The 27,935-nt window shown below is 43.6% G+C and overlaps 1 protein-coding gene across 1 annotated transcript; it reads right to left on the bottom strand.

The window, feature by feature from the left end:
• Nucleotides 1-22: 22 nt before the first annotated feature.
• PI4K2A (phosphatidylinositol 4-kinase type 2 alpha) lies at nucleotides 23-27,316 on the bottom strand. Its single transcript, XM_055424938.2, has 9 exons — nucleotides 26,796-27,316; nucleotides 19,113-19,313; nucleotides 13,911-14,042; nucleotides 13,387-13,540; nucleotides 9,870-9,931; nucleotides 7,850-7,949; nucleotides 6,966-7,099; nucleotides 6,416-6,475; nucleotides 23-2,453 (listed from the first exon to the last, which is right to left on the bottom strand). Exons 1-9 carry the CDS (start codon nucleotides 27,228-27,230, stop codon nucleotides 2,292-2,294), a joined length of 1,440 nt encoding a protein of 479 aa, XP_055280913.1. The 5' UTR covers nucleotides 27,231-27,316; the 3' UTR covers nucleotides 23-2,291.
• Nucleotides 27,317-27,935: the final 619 nt, after the last annotated feature.

Here is a 27,935-nt window from a genome sequence, read left to right as displayed (position 1 = left end):
AAAGAAAGCTAGACAAAAAAGGTCGGAATTGGACTTGTTATTCATACATTTGCATTGATTTAAATACATTACATATACAATTTCTACAGTGCATTAGAAGAACAATACAGAGGCAGCGGCACTCTCACAGCCCAGCCTCCACTCCCTGACACTGGGAGATGGGCCGATGGCTGCCAGAGGGCTGGGCTGGGCAGCTCCGTGAGGGCCACCCAAAAGCCTGCCCTGGCACTCAGGGCCCAGGCTCTCCCAAGTCCACATTCAAGGCAACCTGAGTACAGGCTTCAAGGAGAATGGATGTGGGTCAGGAAAGGATGCCCCGTACTTTCACCTGCCAGGACTGGGACCAGTTCCCTCTTACATTGGACCCAATTTTCTTTGCATCCCAGAGCTGGTCTGGCTGAGGGCAATGTGCAGATCTGCTCGGTGAGGGAAGCAACCAGCCCTTTAGACCGCTCAGGCCCTCTCCACCCCAGGTGGGGCAATTCAACAACATGTTTATAAACAGATGTCTGTGGAGAGCTAAATATACCCTGGTCCCCTCCGGCCTCTGGGAGCCCTGCTGCTCCCAAGTTCTCACAAACATGGTCCCCAAGGCCAAAGTCCAGGTCAGCTCAATGGGATTGTCAGGGCTGGGGCCAGCGGGGAGCAGTGCCTCTGTCCACAGGGCAGGGCATGCACACCCAGCTCCAGAGACTCTTCTGTTGGCGGGGTGGAAGCCCAGGATAAGCTGGCTCCTGGGGGCTGTACTTGAAGGGGACCAGCCTGGCTCAGCTGACGAGAGGGCTGCACACCTCCGCTCCGCTTCCTGCAATAGCGGGAGCTAGGCAAGCAGAGGGCACACGGCAACAGTCCCCACTCCTTTTCTTTGGTTGGTTTTCAAACCTTCAAGATAGTTTCTTTCCAAGGCTGACTGACGAATCACAGAGTGCCAGAAACTTGAACCATCCAGGGCTGCCCCATAGCCATGGGTGGCACCCTCTGTACTCCCCACTGAGGCCATTCTTTGCTTTGGTGTAGAAAGGGCTCGGACAGCTGGTAAGGGGGAGAGCTGAGGGGAAAGAGACATGGAAGCAAGAAGATGCACACTGGGCTGGGCAGGCACTGGGGACAGTGGGAACGCCTATTTCCTTAGGGCCCCACCTTTCCCGAGAAGCCATAGAAAAATTGGCCTGGAACAAGAAGTCAGGGAGCAAAGGGAAGCTGCTAATTAGGAGGCAGAATACAAGTCTCATTGCCTCCACCCAGCAGCAGTGGTACCACAAAAAGAGACCCAAGGACCTAATATCCTGTCCTCTCATGAGTTAGACCCACCCTAGAACCCTCACCGAGAGCCACTCCAGAACCCAGAACCGAACCTATCAAGTCAAAAGAGTTGAGAAAAAACATCAAAAACAACAGGAACAGCAGACTAGGAAAGTCTCGTCTCTGGCCAGGGCCAAGGACTAGGGGAGCAAAGTGGGGGTAAGCCCACCCACAGACCATCACAGCTCCCAGCATATACTTAGTGGTATGGATCATGTTCCCATGCTGGGGAGGTAACTTCCTCCCTTCTGCCTTCGCCTGAGTGATAAGCAACCTACAGTCCTGGCCAAGAGGGGCTGGGTCCCCAGCAGGGAAGGGAGCAGAGGTGATCTAGACAATCACTGTAAAACTGCTGGGAGTCCCAGAGCAGATGTCCCCCAACTGTGAAAATCATGTCTGGAGTTAACCTATCGCACTGATGGGAGGAAGACAGAAAGAAGACTTGGCAAGACACAAAAGGAAAGTGTGGCTTCTGTCTGTCCCGGCACTGCGAGTCACCCAGCTGCCTTGGTCCGCACAGTAAGGAACTGTGAGACACCTGCATGTTTGGGTCCATGCACATTTAGGTCTGGGTCAGAGGTTTTGCCATGAGAGGGTCTTGGATTCTACCTGGGTTTTGCTACTAGTATTGAAATTTGTATTTGTATTTTTTCTGATGCAGAATATAACAAGGAACAGCAACAGAGCAGGGTGTCCAGGAGGGAAGGGACTTTCCCAGCCTGCCCCCAGGAGATGCTCCTTTCCCGGCATCTGGACGGCTTGCATGGAGTGCCAGCCCTCCCCAGCACTCAGGAGGGCCCACAGCACACACTGTTCCTCTGCTCATGCTTCTCCCTGGGCCTGGGAAAGCTCCGAGGGGGTGGTGAGCAGAGAGGGAGCGCTCTTAAGGGCACTGATCTCCACCGGCTTCTCTGGCTTTCTTGCAACCCGCTCCCCAGGCTTCCTCCCAGCCCAAGTCTCAGACAGTATGCCTTTGTCTGCCTCTGGGGCTACCACCAGGAAAAGAAGGGCTTCCGACTCTGAAAGCTCTGTGTGTAGGACTCGCTAGAAGATCGTTGGTGGGAACGGGCCGTCTCAACAATCACAGGTGGCATCTGGACGAGGTGCAGGGGACACTTGTTGTCTTTCAGGGCCTGGGTCAGATTTAGGATCTGCGGGGGGGAAATGAGATCAGTGAGAGCAGTGCCTAGGCATCCTGGTCTGCCTCTGAAGGGAGACCTGCAGGCAGAGTGCTCCTATAAATCAATACAAAAATAAACCATACACTAATGGAAAACTGTACCAATAGGCTGTTTACTAAAATAAGAATATAAGGGCAATACACAGAAAATGAAAACCTCTCTACCTTTTTAAAAAATACAAATGAAAACAAATACCTCCTCTTTTTCGCCTGTCTAGTTAGTAAAGATACAGAAGAAGATAATGACTCAGAGTTGGGGAGTATTCAGATCAGGGACAGTTTTTCAGAAAGGCAGGTGAACCATAAAGGCTTAAAAGTGGACAAGCCATCTGACTCAGCAACTTCATTTTTAAGGATTAAGGGAACAATCACTGACATGCACAAAACACTTAAGTTTCAATCAATACAGTGCAGTATTGTTTATAACTGAAAATTATATAAATGGCCGAGAGTATGGGATCAGTTAATAACTTAAGGGATTAGAAACAAGCAATTAAATAACATATTCTGCTGGCATGGAAAACTGATCACAATGTCTTGGACAGAAAAGAAAGGAGATAAGGAACCAGTAATAGTGTGACCCCCACCTTTATTTTCTAAAATCCTATTTTCTTATCTACAGAGGAAAAAAAGTCTTAAAGGTTGGCAGTGATTATTTTTGGGTCAAGAAAGGTGACCTACAGATAGAGTGATTTTAGTTTATCCTTATTTTCTGATTTTCCTACAAAGACTATGTATTTGAAAAATAAAAGCCATTTCAGTTGAACTCTACATCTTATGCTGTCATCTTTTTTTTTTAATAAATTTTTACTTTAGAATAATTTTATACCTACAGAAAAGTTACAAAGATATGGGCCATTTACCCAAGTTCTCCTAATTTGATCATCTTCTATAACCATGGTACCTTTACTAACACTAGGAAATCAACATTGGAACATTAGTATTAACCATATGCCAGACTTGATTCGGATTTCACTAGCTTTTCCAGTACTGTTCTTTTTCTGTTCCAGGATACCACAGTATGTTTGGCTCCTCACAAATTTTTGTCTGTATTTTACAGATATTTCAGACATGTGAACAGAGGAACACATTTCTTTCCCCTGTCACAGAGTCACCACCGCGTATCTTCTCTGGTAGGAAAGAAAAAAAGTTGAAGTGGTCCTACCACAGCCTTTAAACCACTGGATGCTGAAGATTTTCACAGCCAGGCCAGAGACACACGAGAGGGGTGGCTGGGCGGCTGCCCCCAATCACACAGACACACAGGCCTTGAACCATAATGATCCTTGGCCTACAAATGCTACCCTCAAAGAGGCAGAGGTTCACCTGGAACAGAGGTCAGAAGAGGATCCTACCAGTAATGAGTTCCTTTTTAATTTCATTGCTTTGGTATTTGTCAGCACCCTGCTGCTACTGCTAAGTCACTTCAGTCGTGTCCGACTCTGTGAGACCCCATAGGCGGAAGCCCACCAGCTTCCCCCGTCCCTGGGATTCTCCAAGCAAGAACACTGGAGTGGGTTGCCATTTCCTTCTCCAATGTGTGAAAGTGAAAAGTGAAAGTGAAGTCGCTCAGTCGTATCCGACCCTTAGCGACCCCACGGACTGCAGCCCACCAGGCTCCTCCATCCATGGGATTTTCTAGGCAAGAGTACTGGAGTGGCTTGCCACTGCCTTCTCTGAAGGCACCTACGTAACTTCAAAAAGCCTTGAGTACAAGATCAAGGCAGAGAACTAAGAGGAGGTTCAAATGGAATTAGAGTGGACCATGCAGGAGACCATCCAGCTTATGACACAGGATTTTACTACCTCTCTGGCTGGGTCTTCGGGTTAGAAGCCACCTTTCAAGAACATTTAAGTCTTTGGGGTAAAATGTCAAACTGTCTACAACTTACTTCCAAAAGATTTGGCCAAATGCAAACAAAATCTATCTATCTAGGGAGAGAGACAAATTATAAAAGAGTTAAAATTATACAGATGTATAGATAATATTCAGATAGATAACATTTAGAGATATGAGACAAAGCAAACATGGCTAATTAAATGTAACGACTGGTGAGTCTAGATGACTCCCCTCTTTCAATTTTCCTGAGGTTTGAAATGTTCCTAATTTAAAAGTTGAAGAAAAATTTATTGCAGGTACATAATGCCAAAAAAGAAATACTGTCTTTGAAGATGTTATCTAAAGAAGCTTTCCCTCAGACCCTGCATTCTTTATCTAACGTGGTTAGAAGCCTTTACGGTGAGTAATAACTCTGTCATCCGAATCCATCTCTCCAGGGTTCCCCATTCTTCCCCTTTGGCTCCAGGCCACTGTACAGTCCACTCCATGATTGCAGCTCAGGTAGACAGAAGGTGGTGCATTCCTTTTACCCATGTGCTAGAAGGAGGGGCTGGACACTCATCCATGACTCATCCTGACAGTTTCAGAGATAGGCACTCTAGGTTGTAAAATGCCATACGCTCTCAAAGACACTACGAGCACATGATGGAAAGAAAGCTAAAACGGCTCTCTCTCAACCCCCGCCCCTGTGCTGCTTGCACTCTAGATAACGGCCTTAACTAAATATGAGAGGAAAGTTGCTATGTTCGCAAGAGACTGGGAAGGGATTAGAGAAGACAGTGCAATAGGGACAGAGGTACAATCGACACAAACTAGAGAAGTCTGTTCCTTTACGCCGAGTTTCACAATACCAGAGCACGTCACGTGGCTTTTAAGATTTCTAACAATTCTGCCAGCCTAACTGGGCCTTTACATTATTTGGGAAATGTAGGAAGACCACATTATGGTATTTAGGCAGCTCTAATAACTACAGCTATTAAATCCTGTCTGTCCCATTTCTAGAGAAAATGGGTTCAGTAAGCTCAAGAGTTGCCCTCATCAGAAGCCTTTTGCTAAATGGAAGAAAGAGGTTAACTGGATAATTACGACTGAGAAAAGCTTCCTGTCCTTCCAAGATGTGAAAAGCTGTATACAAAACCCTAATAAAATAGCTAATCCATATTGAGTACTTCAATATACCAGCACTACTACAACTGTTTTCAATCACTGATCTCATAACAATCTTTTGAGATAGGTGCTGTTATTAATCCCATGTTACAGGGAGAGAAACTAAAAGGAGGAGAGATTAAGTAACTTGACTGAGACCTCATAGCTAATAAATGGCAGAGTCAAGCTTCAAATCACATACCCTGACCAGTTTGTGCCCTAATTGCTAGGCTATTCCAGCTCCCTTTAAGACTTCAAAGTGATATGCAGAATGTCAGTGTCCTCAAGCTTTTAGGCAGTTTTCAAGCTGTTCTTTGACTGCTATGGAAGATCAACAATGCCTTGGTGGTTTTCCTTGGTTCTCTTTGAAGATGAAGGGGAGAAAGAAGAAATAATGTGGCTTGTAACTGTAACAACAAAAATTATAACCATGACCAGCATCTGAGTGCCTACCATGTGCCAGGCATGATTTTTACTCAACACTTGGTAAACATAATCTTATGTGATTCTCTGACCAACTCTGCAAAGTATGGTAACCGTCCTACTTTATAAAAAGGAAGCAGAAGCTCCTGCCCAAGGCCATGGTGCTGAGGAGTGGTGAAGCAGCAGTCTGACTCCAGAGCCTAGCTCTTAACCACCAGGGCTTCCAGCTGCCTTGAGCAACCTGAGGACCCAGACCACCAGCTAAATCCACCAATGAACTATAGCAAGTGGCACAGAACCAAGTACATACATAGTAGGTGCTTCACCAAATGCCTGATACCGTGGAGAGGTGGGAGATCTGGGACGGCTACCTTTCCTCTCAGGTGTTAAGACAGAGTCACAAGCATGGATGGCACAGACTAAAATGGGTGTGAGATACAACCTTTATACACTCACTCAATATGAGCATATGACCCTCTCAGAGAGACCTCGGGGATGACACCAGGAGGATGTCCCAGGCTTACCTGCCCCCGCATAACAGCAATCTGCTTATGGAACTGGCCCCTATCGAAACCAGGATCTTTCTGCAAAAGAAGGGCAGAAGGAGATACAACCTGTATGAATGCCTCAGAAGAACCCATTTTCCTCCCCCAACTAGAAACTTTCTAACAGAGAAAACCCTCAGGAAGCTTAGTGATGTTCACCCCAACCCCGATGATTCCCTGTTTCACAGACGGGAAAATAGAGAACAAGTAGCCATCATGTCCTTATTTCATGATTAACTCTGAAGAACTCGAGGCTCTGGGGCTCCACGTGAGAATGAGAGTTCTGTAGACACACTGCAGCCACATGACACCAGGACACAAACCAGTGTGACTCAGCACAGCTGCCAACTGTTTTCAAACCAACCCAAACGAGGTCCTGCTGTCCACAGGGAGGAAACCTTGTTCTCCACTGGCTAACACAAGCCAAAGGGTGTTTCCATTCTATCTTGGCTTGTATCAGGACCAATTAGGAAAACCGCTGGAATTCTTTCTTCTATATGGTTTTAAGGTTAAGGTTCCCAGGGCTAACCTTGAAGAGTTCATACAGATCCTCCTCCAAGTCCTTGACGAAGTTAGGGTCTGATATCTTTGGAAGAATCAGATCTTTAATCTCCTGAGAGAACTGGACTTTTGCTTGGGGCAACCAGGCCCAGTAAAAAGGATCTGAAAAGAGGAAAAGTCAAAAGCAAAGCTGGTGTTGAAAAGTCCCTGTCCATCTATGTCCTCCACCTATCAGAGCATGGGTAAAGCTGGATATCCCTCTTATTTTAAATACAACAGAAAATTAAAATTACAGGGGTTGCTAACTCTAAAGGTTAAACAGTTAAGTGGAGAAACCGGGATTCAAACATAGGTCTGTCTAATCCCTGAGCCTGTGCTCTTTCCCAGACATTATATGACTTTTCAAGATGCAAGCCTATCTAGAAGCAATTATCAATACTTGCTACTGAAACATTGAGACGCTCCTTCTCAAAAGACAGACAAGTACTGCAAAGGGACTAGTAACCCCCTACTTGTATCTCTCTCTTTTTAAAGGTTTCTCAGTTATAATGGGGCCAGGGGTTGGTTTCCAGGATGTCGACAAGGAAGACAGAACAGGAACAGCAGCTTATATTTAGAAACACAAATAGAATCAATTACTATAAGACAGTCTTCAGAAAGACTAAGAAAAATGCAACGCAGAGATGTGAAAACTCAGCTCTATGCTTCTGATGGGAATAATGTATGGGAAAAAGAATACTAACAGCTTACACTGTGGAGTAGTTGCTGTGTGCCAGCCATTGTGCTCAGGTGCTAAGCTGCATTAGTCCTTAGAACAATCCTGTGTTAGAGGTATTATTCTCTTCATTGCACAGATAAGAACACTGAGAAAGAGCAAGAAAAGAGCCAGACCACGGTGGTCTTGAGACTTACATGCTCTCCAGGAGTCAGGATGCTTCAAAGGGAAAGCCAGCCCATTATCTATGGCGGCCACCTTGATGACAGGCTCCTTCACCACCACCCAGTCTGTGTCCTGAAGGGCAAGGGAAGACTAAATATTTAGGGAGTCCCACCCTCCTCCAGTGCTTTAAAGTAGCAGCAAAGCTCCCATCTCAACCTGCTCAGGCACCAGTCCTTACTCAAGTCTCTGAACTGGTTTCCAAATTGTTACCTGGACTTAATATATTTGTGGCACTTTGATTTGGCTAATTCAAGGTTCTGAGTCCCTTTCTCTTCTTAGAAAAGGTACACTTCCTCAAAAGTTGTCACAGTCCTTGATAACACAGGAAATGACAATAACAAAAGAGAACTATAAGCCATTCCTCACAGGGAAAGGCAGTGAGAACCCTAAGAATCTAAAAAAAGGACAAAAAGTTGTGTCTGACTCTTTGCGACCCTAGGACTGTAGTCCACCAGGGTCCTCTGTCCACGGGATCCTCTAGGCAAGAATACTGGAGTGGGTTGCCATGCCCTCCTCCAGGGAATCTTCCCAACCCAGGTCTTCCACAATGAAGGTGGATTTTTTACTGTCTGAGTCACCAGGGAAAACCAAAAATACTGGCGTGGGTAGCCCATCCCTTCTCCAGGGGAACTTCCCAACCCAGGAATTGAAGCGGGGTCTCCTCCATTACAGGTGGATTCTTTACCAGCTGAGCTACCCAGGAAGCCCATTAAAAAAAAGGAAGAAAAATCAGTTATAAGTCAGTCAAGGTCCTTTCATGTGGACCTTGACTCAGTGGCCACTTCACTGGTGGTGACATTTTCCAGCAAGATACTAGAACCGTGGATGATAACAGCTGGTTGCACTTGCACAACGGAATCTGTTCCTCTGCTTCACTGAGGCATTAAAAGGAAAAGGATGAGAACCGAGTGCAGAGAGAGAGGAAGAGGCTGCCTGGGACAGCACGTGTCAGACCGTCCCATGACTGTGTACTTGGCTCTGTGCTCAGGTTAACTAGTGCCACCACAGAACAGGGCAGGTGGGCCCAGGATACCTGTACCAGAATCCTCTGGGATACCTTACTAAAAGTGTGAGAACCTCAGTGTTACCCAAGATCTAATGGAGGAAAGGCTTGTAGAATCTATACTGTTTCTAATAAGCTCGTCAGATGATTCTGATGTACAGAATTTGAGAACCACTGACCTTACTGTGGGAAGCATTCTGCAGTATATATGTGCATCAAATCATCACAATGCACATCTTAAACTTGCACAGTATTATATATCAATTATATCTCAATAAAACTGGAAGAAAAAAAAAACACTAAAAAGAATAAAAGTCAATCTTATTCTCCTTCTCCAGGTAGCTTTCCTGCTAATTTTTTAAAATGCACAGGGGAAGTGTGGTGGAATAGAAAAGCAATGAGAGGGTAAAGAAAGTTGTAGGAAGCAGCTTTTTCTAAACTGATATTCTGTGGAATTGTAGTCTTGTGAGAAAAGTATTCCATGGTCAAAGGTTTAGAAATCACCAGGCCAAATGAAATCACACAGGTGCACTAATGCATTCTCAGACCTTTACTATGCTCCCATACTATGTGAATCTTCAAAGAAGGCACAAAGTATGCAACATGTTCCAAATTTATTTGAACTTTTCTTCATTCTATCTCTATTAACATCAATCAGCAGGATATTCCTTAAAAACATATTAAGGTGACAGAGGATGAGATGGTTGGATGGCATCATGGTCTCAATGGACTTGAGTTTGAGCAAACTCCAGGAGAGAGTGAAGGGCAGGGAAGCCTGGTTGGCTACAGCCCATGGCGTTGCAAAGAGTCAGACATGACTTAGCAACTGAACAACGATTACCAAATATTAACCTCAATTTTAAAGACGTGTGCAATCCTGATTCCTCTGAACTTATGTGACCTAAATATCACACTATTATGTGCTTCCATATTATGCATATACCCCACCTCATCCTCTCCTTCAAAAAAGATACAGATTAACCGCTTACCCGAGAGTTAGAACTATCCATTGGACAATCGTATTTGATCAGCCAGTTGTCATTGCCTCGATCTGTGAACAGAAATATGAAGTTAGTAGACAAAACTGGAGTGATTTTCACATTCAGTAGTGGTGAATCAGACATTCTGACACGTGGAAACCAATCATACTATTAAGAACAACTATAAAAAACGGACAAAATGTTCTAAAATTTCTTGAAGGCACTGGAGATTTTATAAGACCGTTAAGAATTAGACTGTCATGATCTGGGAGAAAAAGACTCCAGAGAGGGGAGTCCACCCTTTGTGACTTCTTTTTTCTTACAGCACCTGCTGCTGATTTGGGAAGAGGTGGTTACGAGGCTAAGAGGTAGAACAGTGTGCTAACAGCCCCAGGAAGCTAGGGAGACAAAACTGCGGCCTGGTGACTGACAAGGAGGAGGAAACCCTGGTAGATCATCCATGCTCTGTGTTGAAACCTAAAGGGCTACACCTTGGAAATAAGCAGAATTTCTTCTCAATACCTAAAATTAATGTGATCCTAGGTTTCTGATGACACCAGCAGCTTGCCAGAGGCAAACATCTTCTTCCAGACAGGATTGATATCAACATCCTTGACCTCCAAATAATTCTACAGTTTTTGATATACAATAACTGACACTTAAAAATAACAAGGTATACAAAGAGACAAGATGACACGAAAACAACAGAAAATTCAAATAAATCTATAGGGGCCCCAAATAAAGACATAGGCTCTAAAATGTTCAAGATAAAATCCTTAATATGTTTAAGAAATAAGAGTATCAGCAGAAAACAATAATCTACAAAAAAGAATCAAATAGAAATTCAGGAAATGAAAAATACAGTTACCATATGGACAACTTTCTTCTTCACAGAAGCCATGGGAGCAAGAAGATTAATGAAATGTTTTTTAAATACTGATGAAAGAAAATAACTGCCAATCTCAAATTTTATGTACAGTAAAAATATCCTTTAAAAATGAAGCTGAAGTAAAGATAATTCCAGACAAACAAAACAGAAAATTTGTCACCACCAGACTAGTACCTCAAAATAATAAAAGTCATATATGAAAAATCCAGACCAAACATCATATTCAACAGTGAAAGACTAAAAGTTCTTCCTCTAAGATCTAGTGCAAAGGAAAAATGCCCAATATTACCACTTCTATTCAACATAGTACTGAAAGAACTGAGCAATTATGCAAGAAAAGAAATAAAAAGCATCCACATTGCAAATGAAAAGGTAAAATTATCTCTATAGATGATATGTTCTTATGCAGAAAACCCTAAAGATTCTACAAAAAACTGTTATATCTAATAAATAAACTCAGCAAAAGTCAGGATCAGGATACCAAATCAACCACAGAAATCAGCTGCATTTCTATTTAATAACAATGAACAATTCAAAATGGAAATTAAGAAACAAACCCATTTATAATATCATCAAAAAGAATAAAACACTTAGGAATTAGTTTACTAAGGAGGTAAAAGACTTGTATAATGAATACTATATAATATTGCTAAAAGAAATTAAAGAGATATAAATAAATGGTAAGATACTCCATGTTCACAGACTGGAAGATTTAATACTGCTAAGACAGCAATACTACTGAAGATGAACTAATGTAGAGATTAAATGCAATTGTATAAAAATCCCAATGATGTTTTTTACAGAAAAAGAAAAACCTATCCTAAAATTCATATGAAATCTCAAGGGACCGCCAAAGAGCCAAAACAATCCAGAAAAAGAGTAAAGCTGGAGGAATCACATTTCCTCCAAAACTTACAAACTTATTACAAAACTTACTACAAAACTATAGTAATCAAACAGTGCAGTACTGACACAGAGACAGACCAACGGACTAGATTACAGAGTTCAGAAAGAAACCTCTGCATATGTAATCAAACAAAGCTTGACAAGGATGGGATGACCATCAGAGGCTACGGTCCATACAGTCTCAGAGAGTTGGACACAACTGAAGCGACTCAGCACGTATGGGAAAGATGTTCAACATCACTAGTCTTTCAGTTCAGTTCAGTTTAGTCACTCAGTCGTGTCTGACTCTTTGCGACCCCATGAACCGCATCACGCCAGGCCTCCCTGTCCATCATCAACTCCCAGAGTCCACCCAAACCCATGTCCATCAAGTCAGTGATACCATCCAGCCATCTCATCCTCTGTCGTCCCCTTCTCCTCCTGCCCTCAATCTTTCCCAGCATCAGGGTCTGTTCCAATGAGTTAGCTCTTTACAGCAGGTAGCCAAAGTACTGGAGTTTCAGCTTCAACATCAGTCCTTCCAATGAACACCCAGGACTGATCTCCTTTAGGATGGACTGGTTAGATCTCACACTAGTCATTAGGGAAATGCAAATCAAAACTACAGTGAGATACTACCTCATACCTATTAGTATTAGGATGGCTACTATATATATATATTTATATATAGACTCAGAAAATAACAAATGATGGTGAAAATGTGGAAAAACAGGAACTCTCGTGCACTGCTCTTGGGAATGTAAAACAATGCAGCTGTAAAATGTTTTCCATATGATGGGAAAGAGTATAGCAGTTCCTCAAAAAATTCTAAACACAGAATTATCGTATGATACAGCAATTCTACTTCTGGATACACACTCAAAAGAACTGAAAGCAGGGTTTCAAAGATATTTGTACAACCATGTTCACAGCAGAATTATTCACAACAGCTAAAACGTGGAAGCAACCCAAGTGTGTGTCTACAGATGCATGGATGCGTGAAATGAGGCACACACACACAACAGACTATTATTCAACCTTGAAAAGGAAAGGAATTCTGACATATCCTACAATATGGAAGAACTTTGAGGATATTATGCCAAGTGACTAAGCCAGTCACAGAATGAAAACACTGTATGAGTCCACCTGAATGCACGCATGCTAAGTTGCTTCAGTCATGTTCGACTCTTTGAGACCCCATGGACTGTAGCCTGACAGGCTTCTCTGTCCATGGGATTCTCCAGGCAAGGGTACTGGAGTGGGTTGCCATGCCTTCCTCGAGGGGATCTTCCTGACCCAGGGATCAAACTAGCGCCTCTTACATCTCCTGCACTGCAGGTAGGCTCTTTACCACCAGCGCCACCTGGGAAGATATGAGTCCACTTAGATGTGGTATTTAAAGACAAACTGTCCTATACTAAGCCAGGCTACCACAAATGACTAGGGATCAAGGATGAGAGCACTCTTTGTGCTACTTTAGAAGAGCCAAAGTGTATTCTGTATGAGACTGGGAGAGAGGCTAAGATGAAACATTAAGTACTCACCACCTCTGATAATTACACATGATGTGCCTAGACAAAGCTGGTCTAGAAAAAGTATTTTCAATACCCTCTCCAATGTGTATGACACTTCTTATTCAAAACTCATCCTGACAGGGTACTCTGATACCAAGCTCTGCAAGCAAGCCTCCATGTCTGCCCTGTGGCTCCTTACAGCCAGGCACAGAGCACAGGACCACCCAGAGCTGCTCACCAGTGTTGCGGATGATGTAGTCCAGGACCACCAACCGCTCAAACTGCAGAAGCAGTTGCCTGTTAGTGTTCTCAGGAAGGGGTTCCGCTTCAAAACGCCGTAGCCAGTAGTCTGCATCTTTGTAGCTTTCAACAAAGAGCTGGAATGAACCAACCTGCAACCAAAAAGGAAGAATAGAAGTATTTCCCTACAGCCCAAGTCCAAAGATCCCAGGAGTAAGCCAGGTACCCACTAAGGCCCTATAGAGTTTATGTTAGAAAAGGGTTGTGACAGTAATTGCTCATCCAAATTCAAAAGGCGCAGTTAAATGGTCCAGAGGAGTCAAGTAAGGAAGTTATAGTCTCTATTCTCTGGAGAATTACTCCTCAAACCTTAGGCCCTTGACAGAAATGAATAAGACTGGTGCCTCAGGGCAGGCTATTCAAGTGTCCAAAGGTGAGTCTGCAGACACCTTATTTCACCACTTGGATGGTTATGCCATTATAATCACCACCTTTGATGAGCCACCTAGGTGCAGTCTATACCTTTGGTGGTAGCCCAATGCGGTTAAACCGCTGTCCAACTTTTGGCACTTTCTCCAGTGCAAGCCGCTTGCCCCTGGACTTCACTCGGTCAATGGCACTATAGTTGAAGGTCTCACTGGCCAGGTACACTACCTACAATGGAAATAGAAGAGATACCAAGGTTAGCATGAAGTTTACGGAACCATACCAGTACGGCAGAGAATAATAGCTAGATGCTCACCAGTACTGTTCCTCTTCTGCATACGGAAAGGATGCATTTTTCAGCACTTTTAACTGGTAGGAGACAGTATGTGACTAGTTCAGGCCAATGCAATGTTGAGAAAGTGATATATGCACATTACTTTCAGGCCTGGCCCCTAAAATTTCCCATGATCCTTAGTTCACATTTCCCAATCTGTGCAGCTGGAAGAAATGAAGGGCTCGGAGATGGTAAAACCACATCATGGAAGGATCCAAGATCTCTTGTGGCTATATAAAGTAATGTGGATCTAGAAGAGCTGCCTAACTGGCATGGATCTTGATGTGAGCAAGAAATAAACTCCTATCATGTTAACCACTGAGATTCAGGGGTTGTTATAGCATCTAGAATGAATTACACTGACACTACAGCTAACTCCTGGGTTAGGAGAAGATGGTCCAGGGTATATTTTCTCTCCAGATGAAAATAAATTGCACTTTATTCCATACCTTTTGATTTCTGTTGAATTTTATACTGTGTGCAATAATTTACATTTAAAAATTAAACATTAAAATTGGTTTTAATTTTTAGTGCATTGCTATGTATTTATATAGACTATATCTGGAATACTAAGCAAGAAACTAGTAATACCATCTGCCTTTGAGGAAGGAAATCAAGTGGCTAGAAGACAGGGGTGGGAGAGATGCTGGATTACTCGTCTTTGTTCAGGTATGTGGGTGTGCTCAGCCATGTCCATCTCTTTGTGACCCCATGGACTGCAGCCAACCAGGCTCTTCTGTCTACAGGATTTCCCAGGCAAGATTACTGGAGTGAGTTGCCATTTCCTTCTAAAGGGACCTTTCTGACCCAGGGATCAAACCCAAGTCTCCTGCGACTCCTGCACTGAAGGCAAATGCTTAACTGTTGACCCATGAGAGTGGGGGGTTTGTTTAATCTACTGTGCCTTTTAATTTTTGCACTAGATGCATGCATTACCTTTTAAAAAAATTTTTAATGGGCCACCAATATTACACTTGATTGTCAAACTGCAGTGATACCACTATAATCCATAATCCATTTGGACATCCATTATCACACTTAACCACACTGTCTTGTGATTATCCATATCTAACTTGTTTTTTAAAACTAATGAAATGAAGGGTGGATGAGAGCTATCTTATTTATATTAGCATCCCGAGTACAAAACAGTGCCTGGCATATGCCTATTTATTAAGTGAATGAATGAATGAGTTATAAGCTTCTTTCAGATAGCACTGAGTTTTAGTATATAAATACCAAAAATAAAATTTATAAGAAAATTCTTTCTTTTCCTAAGCCTTGTAAAATTCATTCAGTTCAGTTCAGTTCAGTTCAGTCGCTCAGTCGTGTCCAACTCTCCGCGACCCCATGAATCACAGCACGCCAGGCCTCCCTGTCCATCACCAACTCCCGGAGTACACTCAAACTCATGTCCACAGAGTCGGTGATGCCATCCAGCCATCTCATTCTCCGTCGTCCCCTTCTCCTCCCACCCCCAACCTTTCCCAGCATCAGAGTCTTTTCCAGTGAGTCAACTCGCCGCATGAGGTGGCCAAAGTATTGCAGTTTCAGCTTTAGCATCAGTCCCTCCAATGAACACCCAGGATTGATCTCCTTTAGAATGGACTGGTTGGATCTCCTTGCAGTATAAGGGACTCTCAAGAGTCTTCTCCAACACCACAGTTCAAAAGCATCGATTCTTCGGCGATCAGCTTTCTTCACAGTCCAACTCTCACATCCATACATGACCACGGGAAAAACCATAGCCTTGACTAGACGGACCTTGGTTGGCAAAGTAATGTCTCTGCTTTTTAATATACTATCAAGGTTGGTCATAACTTTCCTTCCAAGGAGCAAGCATCTTTTAATTTCATGGCTGCAACAAGTAACTAATTATTTTGCCCTTGAACCTGAGAGATAGCTTAAAGTAATTCTCTTCCTCCCAGCCATCTATCCATCCATCCAGTTTTAACAGGGTACCTAAAACAGATGTGCCAAGATGTATTATAGGTTAGCACTTTCTGCCTTACAAATCTGGAAACATGGGCACAAGAACAAACGGGAAAAAAGGCTTTCTTAAGACTACCTGGCCAGTTTCTATAATGAAAACCCTGTTCTCAAGACATATACCACACTTTCCCTCATCAGATTTATTTTTGATCAATTTTTGTAATGAACCACTTTCCCTATGACTAATGAAACTCTCATAACCTGAAACCTTGTAGGAACAGAGAGCAGAGATAGTGATCAAGTGAGAATTAGAGCCTTATTATTTGAAGCTTTAGCACAACTGGAAGCGCCGTTTCCATAGTGACAGATACTGTGATCAACTGGATAGAATCCTGTCACAAGGGTGGGGAGGCAGGAAAGAGAGAGATCTCCTCTTACTATTCTCCAGCACCTGTTATGTTAAGCTTGCAAATGTATGTCAAGCTTGCAAAGTTGTCTCATCTCAGTCTCATGGAAGACAAGATTTTTTTGTTGCTGACTTTTTGATGCAAAAGATCCTCAGGCCTCATTAAGGTTCTCTAACAGGGAAAAAGGAAGACTAGAGATGGGGAAGAACAGAACTGTGGGGCGTGGCGTTAATGATTAGAATAGTCATAAAAATACCATAGGCTAAAATGTATGGAGTGTTTACACTGTGCCAGGTGCTGGGCTACATATTCCACACGGATTATCTTGTGTAATATTAATGGCCACCCTATCAAGTAGGAACTGTTGGTTTTTTTTTAAACTTATTATTGTGGTTGCACTGAGTCTTCGCTGCCGCGCTTGGGCTTTCTCTATTTGTAGTGAGTAAGGACGACTCTTCCTCACAGTGCTCGGGCTTCTTATCACAGTGGCTTTTCTTGTTGCAAAGCACAGGCTCTTGGGCGCATGGGCTTCAGCAGTTGTGGCATACAGGTTCAGCAGTGGTGGCTTATGGGCTCTAGAATGCAGGCTCAGAAGTCGTGGCACACGGGCTTAATTGCTCTGCAGTATGTGGAGTCTTCCCAGACCAAGGATTAAAGCCATATCCCCTGCACTGGAAGGTGGATTCCCATCCACTGTGCCACCAGGGAAGTCCAAGGAAGAACTCTTTATATCCCTATTTTTATAGTGAGGAAACTGAAAGGGAGAGAATACGGGAGTGTCTTAACTCACTTGCCCAAGGATTACTCAATAAAGGGCTGCAGCACCAGAATTTGAACTCGATCCCTGATTCTTAGGCACTGCACTGAGAAACACAGGCAAAACATACAGGCATGGGGCCTGGGTGGTCTGCTACTTACCCAGCAAAGAAAGGAGATTACAGAGTGATGAGCAAGAAGTACTTGGAAGGATTTCTAGAGTCTAGGAGGGGCCTGGTGGGAGGACTTCAGGTGAGGCAGGAGATCTTAGGAGCATTCATCATCATATAAGATGTTCAGTGTGCTGCTTCACTCTACGCACACAGAGAGAATGACAGCTCGAAGGGAAGGAATGCGCTACACAAGGCCAGGCAGTGACTTAGATGTCAGATGGGAGCTACGAGCCGGGAACTACAATCAAACACATCAAACATTCACTCCATTGGCCTGAGGTTGGGGGATCTCTGTTACTGTTCTTTTTTCATGGTTTGATATCTATTCACTGATTCAGCTGGTATTTAAGGAACACTTACTAGGAGTATAATATTTGGCTAGGTGCTGAGAATGAGAGAAGGAAATTTCAAGAAGCTTTCCCTGATTTCTACTTCCTTACAAATGAGTTGGCTTATTTGAAGTTTTTCGGCAAAGGAGCAAACATAGTGAAACATCCACAGCTATCACATTTTCTTGTAACATACCCTGGGAAAACAGGAAAAACAGATTTGAAGGGAAGCTCCTGTCTGCTGATTAGGCTCTTTGCCCACAGTCTGCTATCCAAACCTGCAAAGAAAACCTCAAACAGGGGTTTTTAATCTAGTTCCTGTGGGTCAAAGGGTAGATTTCAACTGGTCCATGAACCATCCTCTTGAAATTATATACAGTAATTGCAAATATGTATATTTTTTGTGGGAACAAAATTTATAGCTTTTATCCAATTTTCAAAGAAGATTAAGACCCAGACAGAGATACAAAGATGGCCCTGCAGTCATAGGGCATCAGACCAGAGTTCCACCTTAAGTTGTTACTAAATCTCAAGGAGTTGTGTATTTAATGGGTGATGACATGTCCTTAGATGTTCATATGCTGATCAGAAGATTTCTTCCCCTCGGAATCCTTGGAAGGTTTCATGAGACATCCTATAGCAGAGTGGTTCTTAACCCAGAATCAGTAAACTTTCTGAAATTGTTACAATCAATTCTATATTTAAGCATGTTTTTGAAAGAGGGTGGGAGGTATGGTCCAGATCCTGCATTAGAACTTCAGCTAAGTCTGTAACACATATAAGGTATGTACAAATCCATTCTAAGTGTGGATTTGTCTAGATCTGGGAATCCAATTTTGTAATGTTCAGACAAGCACCAGAATTATAGCATAAAGATGGGCGAGAAGAATTCCTTGTCAGTTCCCTGTAGGTGTTCAGGCCAGACCTTTACACTAACCCTCAGCCAACCCTAGAGTCCTACTTGCCAGACCTCGCATTAGTGCTTTAGCTGACAATCAGCTAGTCCACTGTAGACTGTGTCTAAATCCTGGAATGGCTCAGAAATCTCAAAGTGAGCTACAAAAGTAGCTAGGTTTCTAACCAGCTTGGGGTTACCTGGGATCCAAAGGCCCAGGGAGCCCAAACATGTGCATCAGAAGGGAACCTCCTGAAATTGTATGTGTATCCTTCTCAGGACAGCTTTCATCAGATGATCAAACCATAAGCCTGCACATACCACTCCCCACCAAAAAAAAAAAAAAAAAAGGCCGAGAACCCTAGACTCAGGGTACAAATAGCCCTTCACTGGATCTAGCAGTCCCACTAACATGGGCTTAGGCCCAGGAAAACTCTGGCCAGACAGAAAGGCATCCGGAAGACAGGTCACTGACCTTTGTGCGGGGTACGATGTTGAGTTCCAGTTTTTGGTCCACCAGGCTGGCCCCTGCCTCTGAGAGGTAGCCCTGGTTGAGGACAAGGCAGTCACGGCCAAAGCAGCAGGGGCAGCACAGCTTTTGCAGCCACTTGGTCCACTTAGGATTAAGTTGCCCATATGGCTCTTCATTCTTGGGTTTGAAAACAGCAATGATCTTCTACAGAGACAAAAGGAAAAGGGTGTTAAAGGCAAGTTCATGCCAGTGGCTCACAGACCAGGTCAGCAAGACTCTAGAAGGAAATGAGAGGGCATAGGCAGACAATCCCTATGTACAGTAACACACTTGCCTTGTAAGGGAAGACACCAGCTCACATGCGCAGCTGAGAATAACGCTGCCAGAAAGGGCTGTGGCCAAAGAAGATGCCAATCTGGTATCGATGGTACAACAGATTTTAACACCATCAAACCCCAACTTCTAAGGTACATTAATACTCACTGTTGCTCCGCATCAATTAAGGAAAGTATCAACTGAAAGGAAATCAGTAAGGTATTATGGAATGAGGTTAAGAAAACTCTTTTATCAATGGCTGATTTCCTCTATCAGCCTTACTACCCCCACCCATCTTAAAATAACAAGTTTAGGAATGACAAGTAAGCAATGAAAGAGAAAAATCACAGCAGGAAAAACAGTCTGCTACCTGGTTAGTATGGGTTCTTTTAAGTACTTCTGATAGGTAAGAGACTAGGACACGAGAGGCCACAAAGATTAAGATCCATCTTCTCTAGCAGACAATAACTTAATCCTCAAAGATCCTCAGACATATGGGATGCTGCTGCAATCTAGAAACTAAGGCCTTCCCTCATGAAGGCTTTCTTCCCCAAGCCAGTCAGCCCCCTTAGGTTGTTTTATATTTATCTCATTCCCTCCAGTCCCCAAACTGGTACTTTCAAAGGAAGAAAAGTAAAGTAAATATGCTATTCAAGTGATTCATCTTAATATCATATGACTCTCCCTCTCTCCTCAGCCCACAGCCAACTCAAGCTAGTCTGGGTCATAAGACATTTTCCTGTGGGTGTCATTTCCTGAATGGCCAGTCACAGCAAAAAACATACATCCATCTGCCTGCATTATGTAAGTACTCATATTAGGAACTGGCTAGGCATATGTCTGAAACAATAACTGGTCAATCTTGAGGCCAGTCCCTTCAAGAAGTCTTGCAACAAGGCAAGAGAAAATAAGTACAAAAGAAATCAATTAATTCTTAAAGATAAACTTATTCACCGGAAAAAGTCAGATGCATATGCTCATTCAGAATTACATTATTATCCAAAGTGGCCAGGAAGGGGCCTGTTTTGGTAATCTTCCTCTCTGTCTCCACACCCCGGGAACTCTGGGCTCTGAATCACATAGCAGCAGTTACAGTAACTGGCTCAGCTCGCAGAGAATGACTTTTGACTCCACCAGAACTCTCTGGAACCTGGGCAGTGAAACCACAGGACAACTTGAGGCCCATCCCAGAACCCACCAGTCGGTTCGTTGAAGTACAATGTGGAGTTCAGCAAGCTGGTCCCCAGTGAAAGGGAAACCAAGACTATTAGCAGGGCTGAAAAATACCAGGACTGAGGCTTAAATACTTCCACTTAAAGAAAGCAGAACTTGGAAATTCCCTGATAGTCCAGTGGTTAGGACTCCAAACTTCCAATGCAGGAAGCACAGGTTTGATTCCTGTTCCTAAGATCCCTCAAGCTGCATGATCCCTCAGCCAAAAAAAGAGCAGAACTTGAAGGCCAAGATTGCAGCCAAGCATCATTCACAGACCAACCTCTCAAACTTCTCAATTTCCTTCCACCATAAGGAGAATCAGAAAGCATTTCACCGACTCTAAAAGCATTAGTCATCATGATTCTCTCAGTGTAACAAGGGTTTCATTAAATAATAATGTCTGGCATGCACACATAGGGGAATAGTGGGGGGTGGGAAGGATGGAGGAACAGAAGGACATTCAGACAGAAGGGGGACAAGTCCCTTTCAGGACTAAGCTTTGCTTCAGTTCACCTAGTTGGCACAATACAGTGTATCGGCACTCTGGGTTTCCTAGAGAGACACATAAAGCAGCGTCTGGCCTAGTTTCCAAAGCTGATGTTAACTTCACATAATCAACTGTGTTACTGAAGACTCAAGAATATTCTCCTAATTCATAGAAAACAAACTCTAAAACCACCCACCATTATTTGGTTGAGAAAGAAAAAAATACTGCCTAATTCATTTCACCATATTCTCTCCTCTTTAATAAACTTTTAATTTCTTTTTACACGTAGGAGAAACTTCAGTTTGATGTCAGTATTTTAAAAAACACCCTCTCTTAACACCCACTTACTAAAATCCCTTTTAACCAAGGGGTTAACATGAAGGTAGCTCAAGTAGCAGTAATGCATGAAGCTCAGGATAAAAACAGCAGTGCACAAGGAAGCGACTGGGCTTGGCTGGGGCCAGACCCACCAACAACTACCAAAACCTGAAACCCAAAGGGTTTTCTTTATCTATCCAGCAGCTCCAAGGAGCAGTGCACTAAGCTATACTAAAACCTAAGACAACTCAAGCACATCACTCATGTTATACAGTGAAATATGCAGAAATAACATAACATAAAATTTTTTTTTTTTTAAGTTTGGTAAATACAAAGTGGATGGTTCTCAAACTTTCTGGTTTTAGGATTCCTTTAAACTTTTAAAAACTATTAAAGACCCCCAAAGCTTTCGTTTACATGGGTAAAATCTATATTTGCTGTTATTAGAACTTAAAACTAAAATGTCAAAACTATTTAATTCACCTAATCATAAAAACAGGCCAATTACATGTTAACATATGTGACATGTTTTTTTGAAAAATAACTACATTTTTGAAAACAATTTTTAGTGAGAAGACTGGTATTGTTTTACATTTTTGCAAATCTCAAATGTTCAGCTCAGTAGAAGAAAACTGTATTCTCACATCTTCTTTAATATTCAGTCTGTTTCGATATCACACTTCTTGAACCTCTTGAAATCTCTGCTACACACTCATAAGGAAATGAGAGTGAAAAAGCTAAGTCTGTATTCTGTAGAGGCTGGCTGGAAACAGCACTTTTTGACTTAACTATTTAGGTAGAGAAGCCTGATTTACATGTTAACTCTTACAAAAGAGAGGGATGGACTACTCCAAATATGTGAGACCCTGAAAGAAGATGGGATCCAAACAGAATGCAATAAAAGAGATTCAGCCTGTATTTATTTTCCTGTTCACTGCTATCAACCCAACCTGCCTCATCGATTATAACTTGTGGCTTGGGACAGCTCCCTATAACAGATGGTGTGTTGATGATGCTTAAAAATCTCCAAACTACATCTATGTATGGTTTATAAACATGACTGCATCTTAACATTTTAGTAATAAAAAAGTTACTCTGGGGGCTTCCCTGGTAACCGCTCAGTGGTAAAGAATCTGCCTACCGATGCAGGAAAAAATGGATTCAATCCCTGGTCTGGGAAGATTCCACATGCTTCAGAGCAACAAAGCCCATGCACTACAACTACTAAGCCTGTGCTCTAGAACCCACGTGCTACAACTACTGAAGTCCTAGCCCTATAACCCGTACTCTGCAACAAGAGAAGCCATCACAATGGGAAGACTGTGCACTGCAAAGAAGAGCAGCCCCCACTCACCACAACTAAAGAAAAGCCTGTGCAGCAGCAAAGACCTAGCAGAGCCAAATAAATAAATAAAATTATTTTTAAAAAAGTTACTCTGAGATCCTTATTCTTTATTTAGCTATTAGTGTCGTTCTCAACCAAATGTAAGGACATCAGAATTTCCTGGAAGACACAGATGGCTGGAAGAAAAACATTCAATATTATAATATAAACTTATATTTGAAAAATGGAAAATAATACTGTACTATTTTCAAGACAAACTCTTGGTGAAAAAAGTATTTTTTTTTTCTTGAAGAAAGTATTTTTAAAAGGCTGAAAATTACTGATATAAGGCCAAGCTCCCAGAACACGTGAGAAGTATCTTATAGAACTGTTTTGCAAATACCACTTAGAATTGTCTAATGAATTACTATGCTAAATAGGAATGGATCCTTTTAGAATTACACTACTTTTTGCTTTATTCAATGCCATGTATCCAAGAAAGCCTAATCCAGGGGTCAGTCAGTATTTAACTTAAAAAAGAAGCAAAACACTCTGAACTCCTGCTAAGCACCAGGAATTAGGCCAAGGGTTTTCATATGTGGTATCTCATTTATTTGTCCTAATAAACTAGTCAGTCATATGCTATTCTATGATTTGACAATATGAATGCTTAGTATTACTAGCCACTCAAAACAGAAAATGCTCAAAAAATACTTTCATGAGCAGCCTGAGACCTGAAACACAAGGATGTAGGTGAGGAGGGTAACCTGAGCATTCTACCATGACTCCTGATCCAGCATTTTCCATCTTACTATTTCAGGTCCGTACTTGCTCATTCTGAGGAAGAAACCACTCGATGAGAGAAATGAAATCAGGGCTGTTATCTTCAAGAAACTTTCAGATTGTCCAGCTCCAAAAGTACCTGTGGCAGAAACTGCTGGTTCCCCCAATCTCTGTTCCCTCTTATTCCTTAGGCACAGGTCCCTGATTTTTAGCTGCACAAAATAAAGACCATAGTTCCCAGTCACTATTGAAGGTCAGTTCTGGACAATGAGATGTAAGGAGAACAGTCAAGTGCAACTTCTAGGAAATGTCTTACAGGGAGAGGGCATTCTCTTTCTCCTCCTCTCCTTCTTCCAACTGGCTGAAAAGCAGACAAGATTTCTGTAGTCTGAGCATCCATCTTGGCTCACGAAGTGGAAGCCACACGCTAGGGATGGCTGACCAGCTGGACGTATGGATGCATACTGTTCACACTGTCTCCTCGATAAAGGAAAATGCCATGTCAGCTCTAAGCAGTCTGGAGACTTCTTTCATGAGAGTCAAATGTACTTTTATTCACGTTATTATTATTTAAAAATTTCTGTCACACACAGCCAAATTTAGTCCTAACCAATATGGTAGCTGAAGAGAGAACCCAGAGATTCAGATGACTAACTGTGAGGTAGCAGGACATGGTAGTTAGAAGCATGAACTCTGGCGCCAGTCTGCCTGGGTCTGAAACCTGCCTTCCATTTAATAGCTTTGAGACTCTGGGCAAATTAGCTGTACTGTGTGTCTCAGTGTCATTATCTGTGGAGACAATGATAGTAACTACCTCAGAAGGTGTTATGAAGTGAATTATTATTTATAAAGCACTTTATTTTTTTTAATGTATTATTTTTATCTGTGTATGTGTGCTCAGTCACTCAGTAGCGTCTGACTTTTTGCGACCACATGGATGGTAGCCTGCCAGGCTTCTCTACCCATGGGACATTGCAGGCAAGAATACTGGAGTGGGTTGCCATTTCCTTCTCCAGGGGATCTTCCCGGCCCAGGGATCAAACCCGAGTCTCCTGCATTGCAGGTGGATTCTTTACCGCTGAGCCATTGGGGAAGCCCTGTAAAGCACACTGAGAGTACCTGGCATACAGTAAATACTATCTAAGTATCTCTAAATAAAATAAACACATTTGGAGCAGGGCTAAAGATGACAAAACTAACTACAGTTAGTTTGTGGTGTACTATTACCCACCACAACATTTAGGAAATGATCCTCTGCTCTGAACCACATTTTCCTCAGTGGGAACAGAATGGTTACACTAATAAGTTTTGCTTGGTCATATGTATTTTGACGTCCCCTCTAAGAAAGGACAGTGGCCAGGAAATTTGGGAGACTAAGATCCTGCAAATCACCAAGAAATATATCCATAGTCTGCTATTCTCCATGGCCTACGTACTAAGATGATAGTACTTTATCTGCCAGGTAGAACTGAGAGATCACATTACTCCTACCTGTCAGAGCATCAGATCACTTCTCTGCTGACCCAACACATTTCCAGTGTTACAGTGCAGCTGTAACAGTGTCATGAAAGAAAAACAAAAATCTTCCTCCTGCTGTTGTACCTAACAAAGATAATCTTAGCCACTTCAGCCAACAAGCTAGCAACAAAATAAAAACATTCATATCTTAGATTTCAGCCTGGTTCCTAAATAAAAAATGATGAACATCTCTCTAACATTTAAACCCAAGGACACCCTATCTTTCTTTTCTTCTATAAGTGATGGTTCCTGTTTGAACTTTTGATTTAACTCACTACTCCCTTATCTGAGAGATTTGGAAAAACTTAACTACTCTCAAAGCTTTTTCCCATGTCATTTATGTTAACTGAGTTGATGGTGGAAATGCTCTCTGGTTCTTGGTGATAATTCTAGGACAACAACTGGGAGAATAAATGGATCCAACGTGAACCTAACCAAGAGCTACAAGTCACAGTGCATCCTGGCCATTCAGCATTCCTGTCAAAAGAGCACACCACCAATCTCAAGAGTTCATACAAGAGAGATGTAGGGAAAATGTAAGGGAACTCTGATCCCCACCACTTAAATAACAATAGCATATTTTTCCAGTAAGTCATTCTGGTCCACCTGAGAACATTAACATAGAAGACCTGAAAATTTTTTTGACTCACTGATATTTCAAAGACACCTCTAGTTTGATCTGTTGGTGGGCTGTTTAGTCGCTAAGTTGTGTCTGATTCTTTTGCAACTCTATGGATGGTAGCCCATGAGGCTCCTCAGTCCACCGAAATCTCCATGCAAGAATACTGAAGTTGCTTGCCATTTCCTTCTCCAGGGGATCTTCCCGGAAGTCAGGGATGGAACCTGCGTCCCCTACATTGGCAGGCAGAATTCTCTACCACTGAGCCACCACGGAAACGCTAACCAAAAGGATAAATGTCACTTTTCAGCTGCCTTCCTCACTCCATGTCCCATCCCATCCTCATCCCCCTTTAAACACATACAAGGGACAAAGTAAAGGTGAGATAAACATTAGTCCTGGATGAGAAATGAAAGTTAAAGGTAACTGACAGTCCCATGTTTCTCAAACTTCACACTCTAAACTCAGGAACAATAAAAAAGTATTTGAACAACATCTCAGAAGTGAGCAATAACCAGGACACTCCTGAAATTGATGAGTCCACTCAATCAGCAACGTCTGCCAATAGGAGACCTGGGTCGGTGGCAGAAGACACCCCCACAACAGAGAAGGCTGGAAGGGAACCATCAGAGCCCCTGATGGGTCACCGGTCCTCCTGGATGAACAGTGACAACACTGATTCGGTCCAAAAAGAAAGGACGGGCTCAAAGCTCAAATCAGTAAGTAAGTAGCTGAACAAATCTCTGTAGTTTAAAGCTAAGGAACCTACTAGAAAGCAGCATCTCACTGCACGTCTCTGTCCAGAGGCCAACTGCCCCACCACACCGCAGGTCCCCTGGCCTCTAGCTGGTCAATTTCCTCTTTTTATTTTCCGCTTTTCCTCCCCTACCAAATAAGTTCTGATTTATTTCTTCATTCCGCTGAGCTTCTCCATCTCCAGTTCTCAGTGGCATTCAAAAATCCTGCCCACGAAGCTCCGCACTGTAGTTTTTCCCTTTCGCAGTCTTTCAAAACCCCTTCTCCCTCTGACTGTGCGAAGCCTCAGACTCCCCCGGACAGGTCCACCCTCCCCGAAGCTGGCGGCCGCGGTCCCCAGCCCGATCTCACCCCCTGAGGGTCCTTGACGAAGTAGCTTCCGCTGGAGCCCTGATAGATGCGCTCGGGGAAGATGCCACGCTCTATGGCCAACTCGGCCTGCCGCACCACCGCCTCGAACTCCGGGTCCTCTGGAAACTCGTTCCGCTCGCGGTGGGCCTGCGCGGCGTGCGCCGCCGCCGCGGCCTGGGCCGCCAGGGCTTGGGCCTGCGCCGCCACGGTTTGGGCTTGACCCTGGGCCGCCGCGCCCCGGGCCCGATCCAGCAGTGGCTGCCGTTCCCGGTCGTGGCCTGGCGAGCTCGGCGGAGAGGGGACCGGGCCGGCCGCCGCCGCCACGCGGACCGCGCCCCCCGGCACCTGCGGAAAGTGAGCGCTCGAGCCGGACGGGAAGGTATAGTCCGGAGGTTGCGCCCGCTCGGGGGACACCAGTGGGCTCGTCTCGTCCATTCCTCAGGCCGCGGGCTCCGGGACCCGGTGCACTCCACACAGCTGAGTTCCTGCCCCGGACCAATCCGCGAAACCCTCAGCCCTCTCTCGGCCAACCAGGTCCCGGTGCCTCCTTGGCTCCGCCCCTACCTTCCCTGTTTACTTGGCGACGAGGAGGCACGACCCCTCGCGCGCAGACTGTATCCAATCAGAAACAACGCCTACGCAATCCCGTCCTCCGCATTTTATGCCCGTCACCTTCTCTGAAGATTGCGCATGCTCCAGGAGCAAGCTCCCGGGTCAGACACGCCCCCTTTCCCTTCCAGCCCAACCCCGCCCTTAGCTTCCCCACTGCTGACTCTCATTTGGCAGCGAACAAATAAAGCAGCCTACCACAACAGTCCTTAGGGATTTGATTTAGGTCACACCTGACTGCTCTAGTGGTTTTCTCCACTTTCTTCAATTTAAGTCTGAATTTGGCAATAAGGAGTTCATGATCTGAGCCAGTCAGCTCCTGGTCTTGTTTTTGCTGACTGTATAGAGCTTCTCCATCTTTGGCTGCAAAGAATATAATCAATCTGATTTCGTTGTTGACCATCTGGTGATGGTCATGTGTAGAGTCTTCTCTTGTGTTGTTGGAAGAGGGTGTTTGCTATGACCAGTGCGTTCTCTTGGCAAAACTCTATTAACCTTTGCCCTGCTTCATTCTGTGCTCCAAGGCCAAAT

This window comes from Moschus berezovskii, chromosome 12, assembly GCF_049115385.1.
Source record: "Moschus berezovskii isolate FMDL1 chromosome 12, NW_MosBer_1.0, whole genome shotgun sequence".
Classification (NCBI taxonomy): domain Eukaryota; kingdom Metazoa; phylum Chordata; class Mammalia; order Artiodactyla; family Moschidae; genus Moschus; species Moschus berezovskii.
The sequence above is the reverse complement of the archived record's forward strand: the minus strand, read 5'-3'. Positions and strand labels throughout refer to the sequence as shown.

Excerpts from the sequence above, each read along its gene's own strand:
- PI4K2A (XM_055424938.2), bottom strand. The coding sequence starts at position 27,230 with ATGGACGAGACGAGCCCACTGGTGTCCCCCGAGCGGGCGCAACCTCCG. Across the intron at positions 13,541-13,910 it reads GCATTGGGCTACCACCAAAG|GTTGGTTCATTCCAGCTCTT; the intron begins GTATAGACTGCA and ends TTTTGGTTGCAG. Across the intron at positions 2,454-6,415 it reads TTGCTGTTATGCGGGGGCAG|ATCCTAAATCTGACCCAGGC; the intron begins GTAAGCCTGGGA and ends TCCCCCCCGCAG.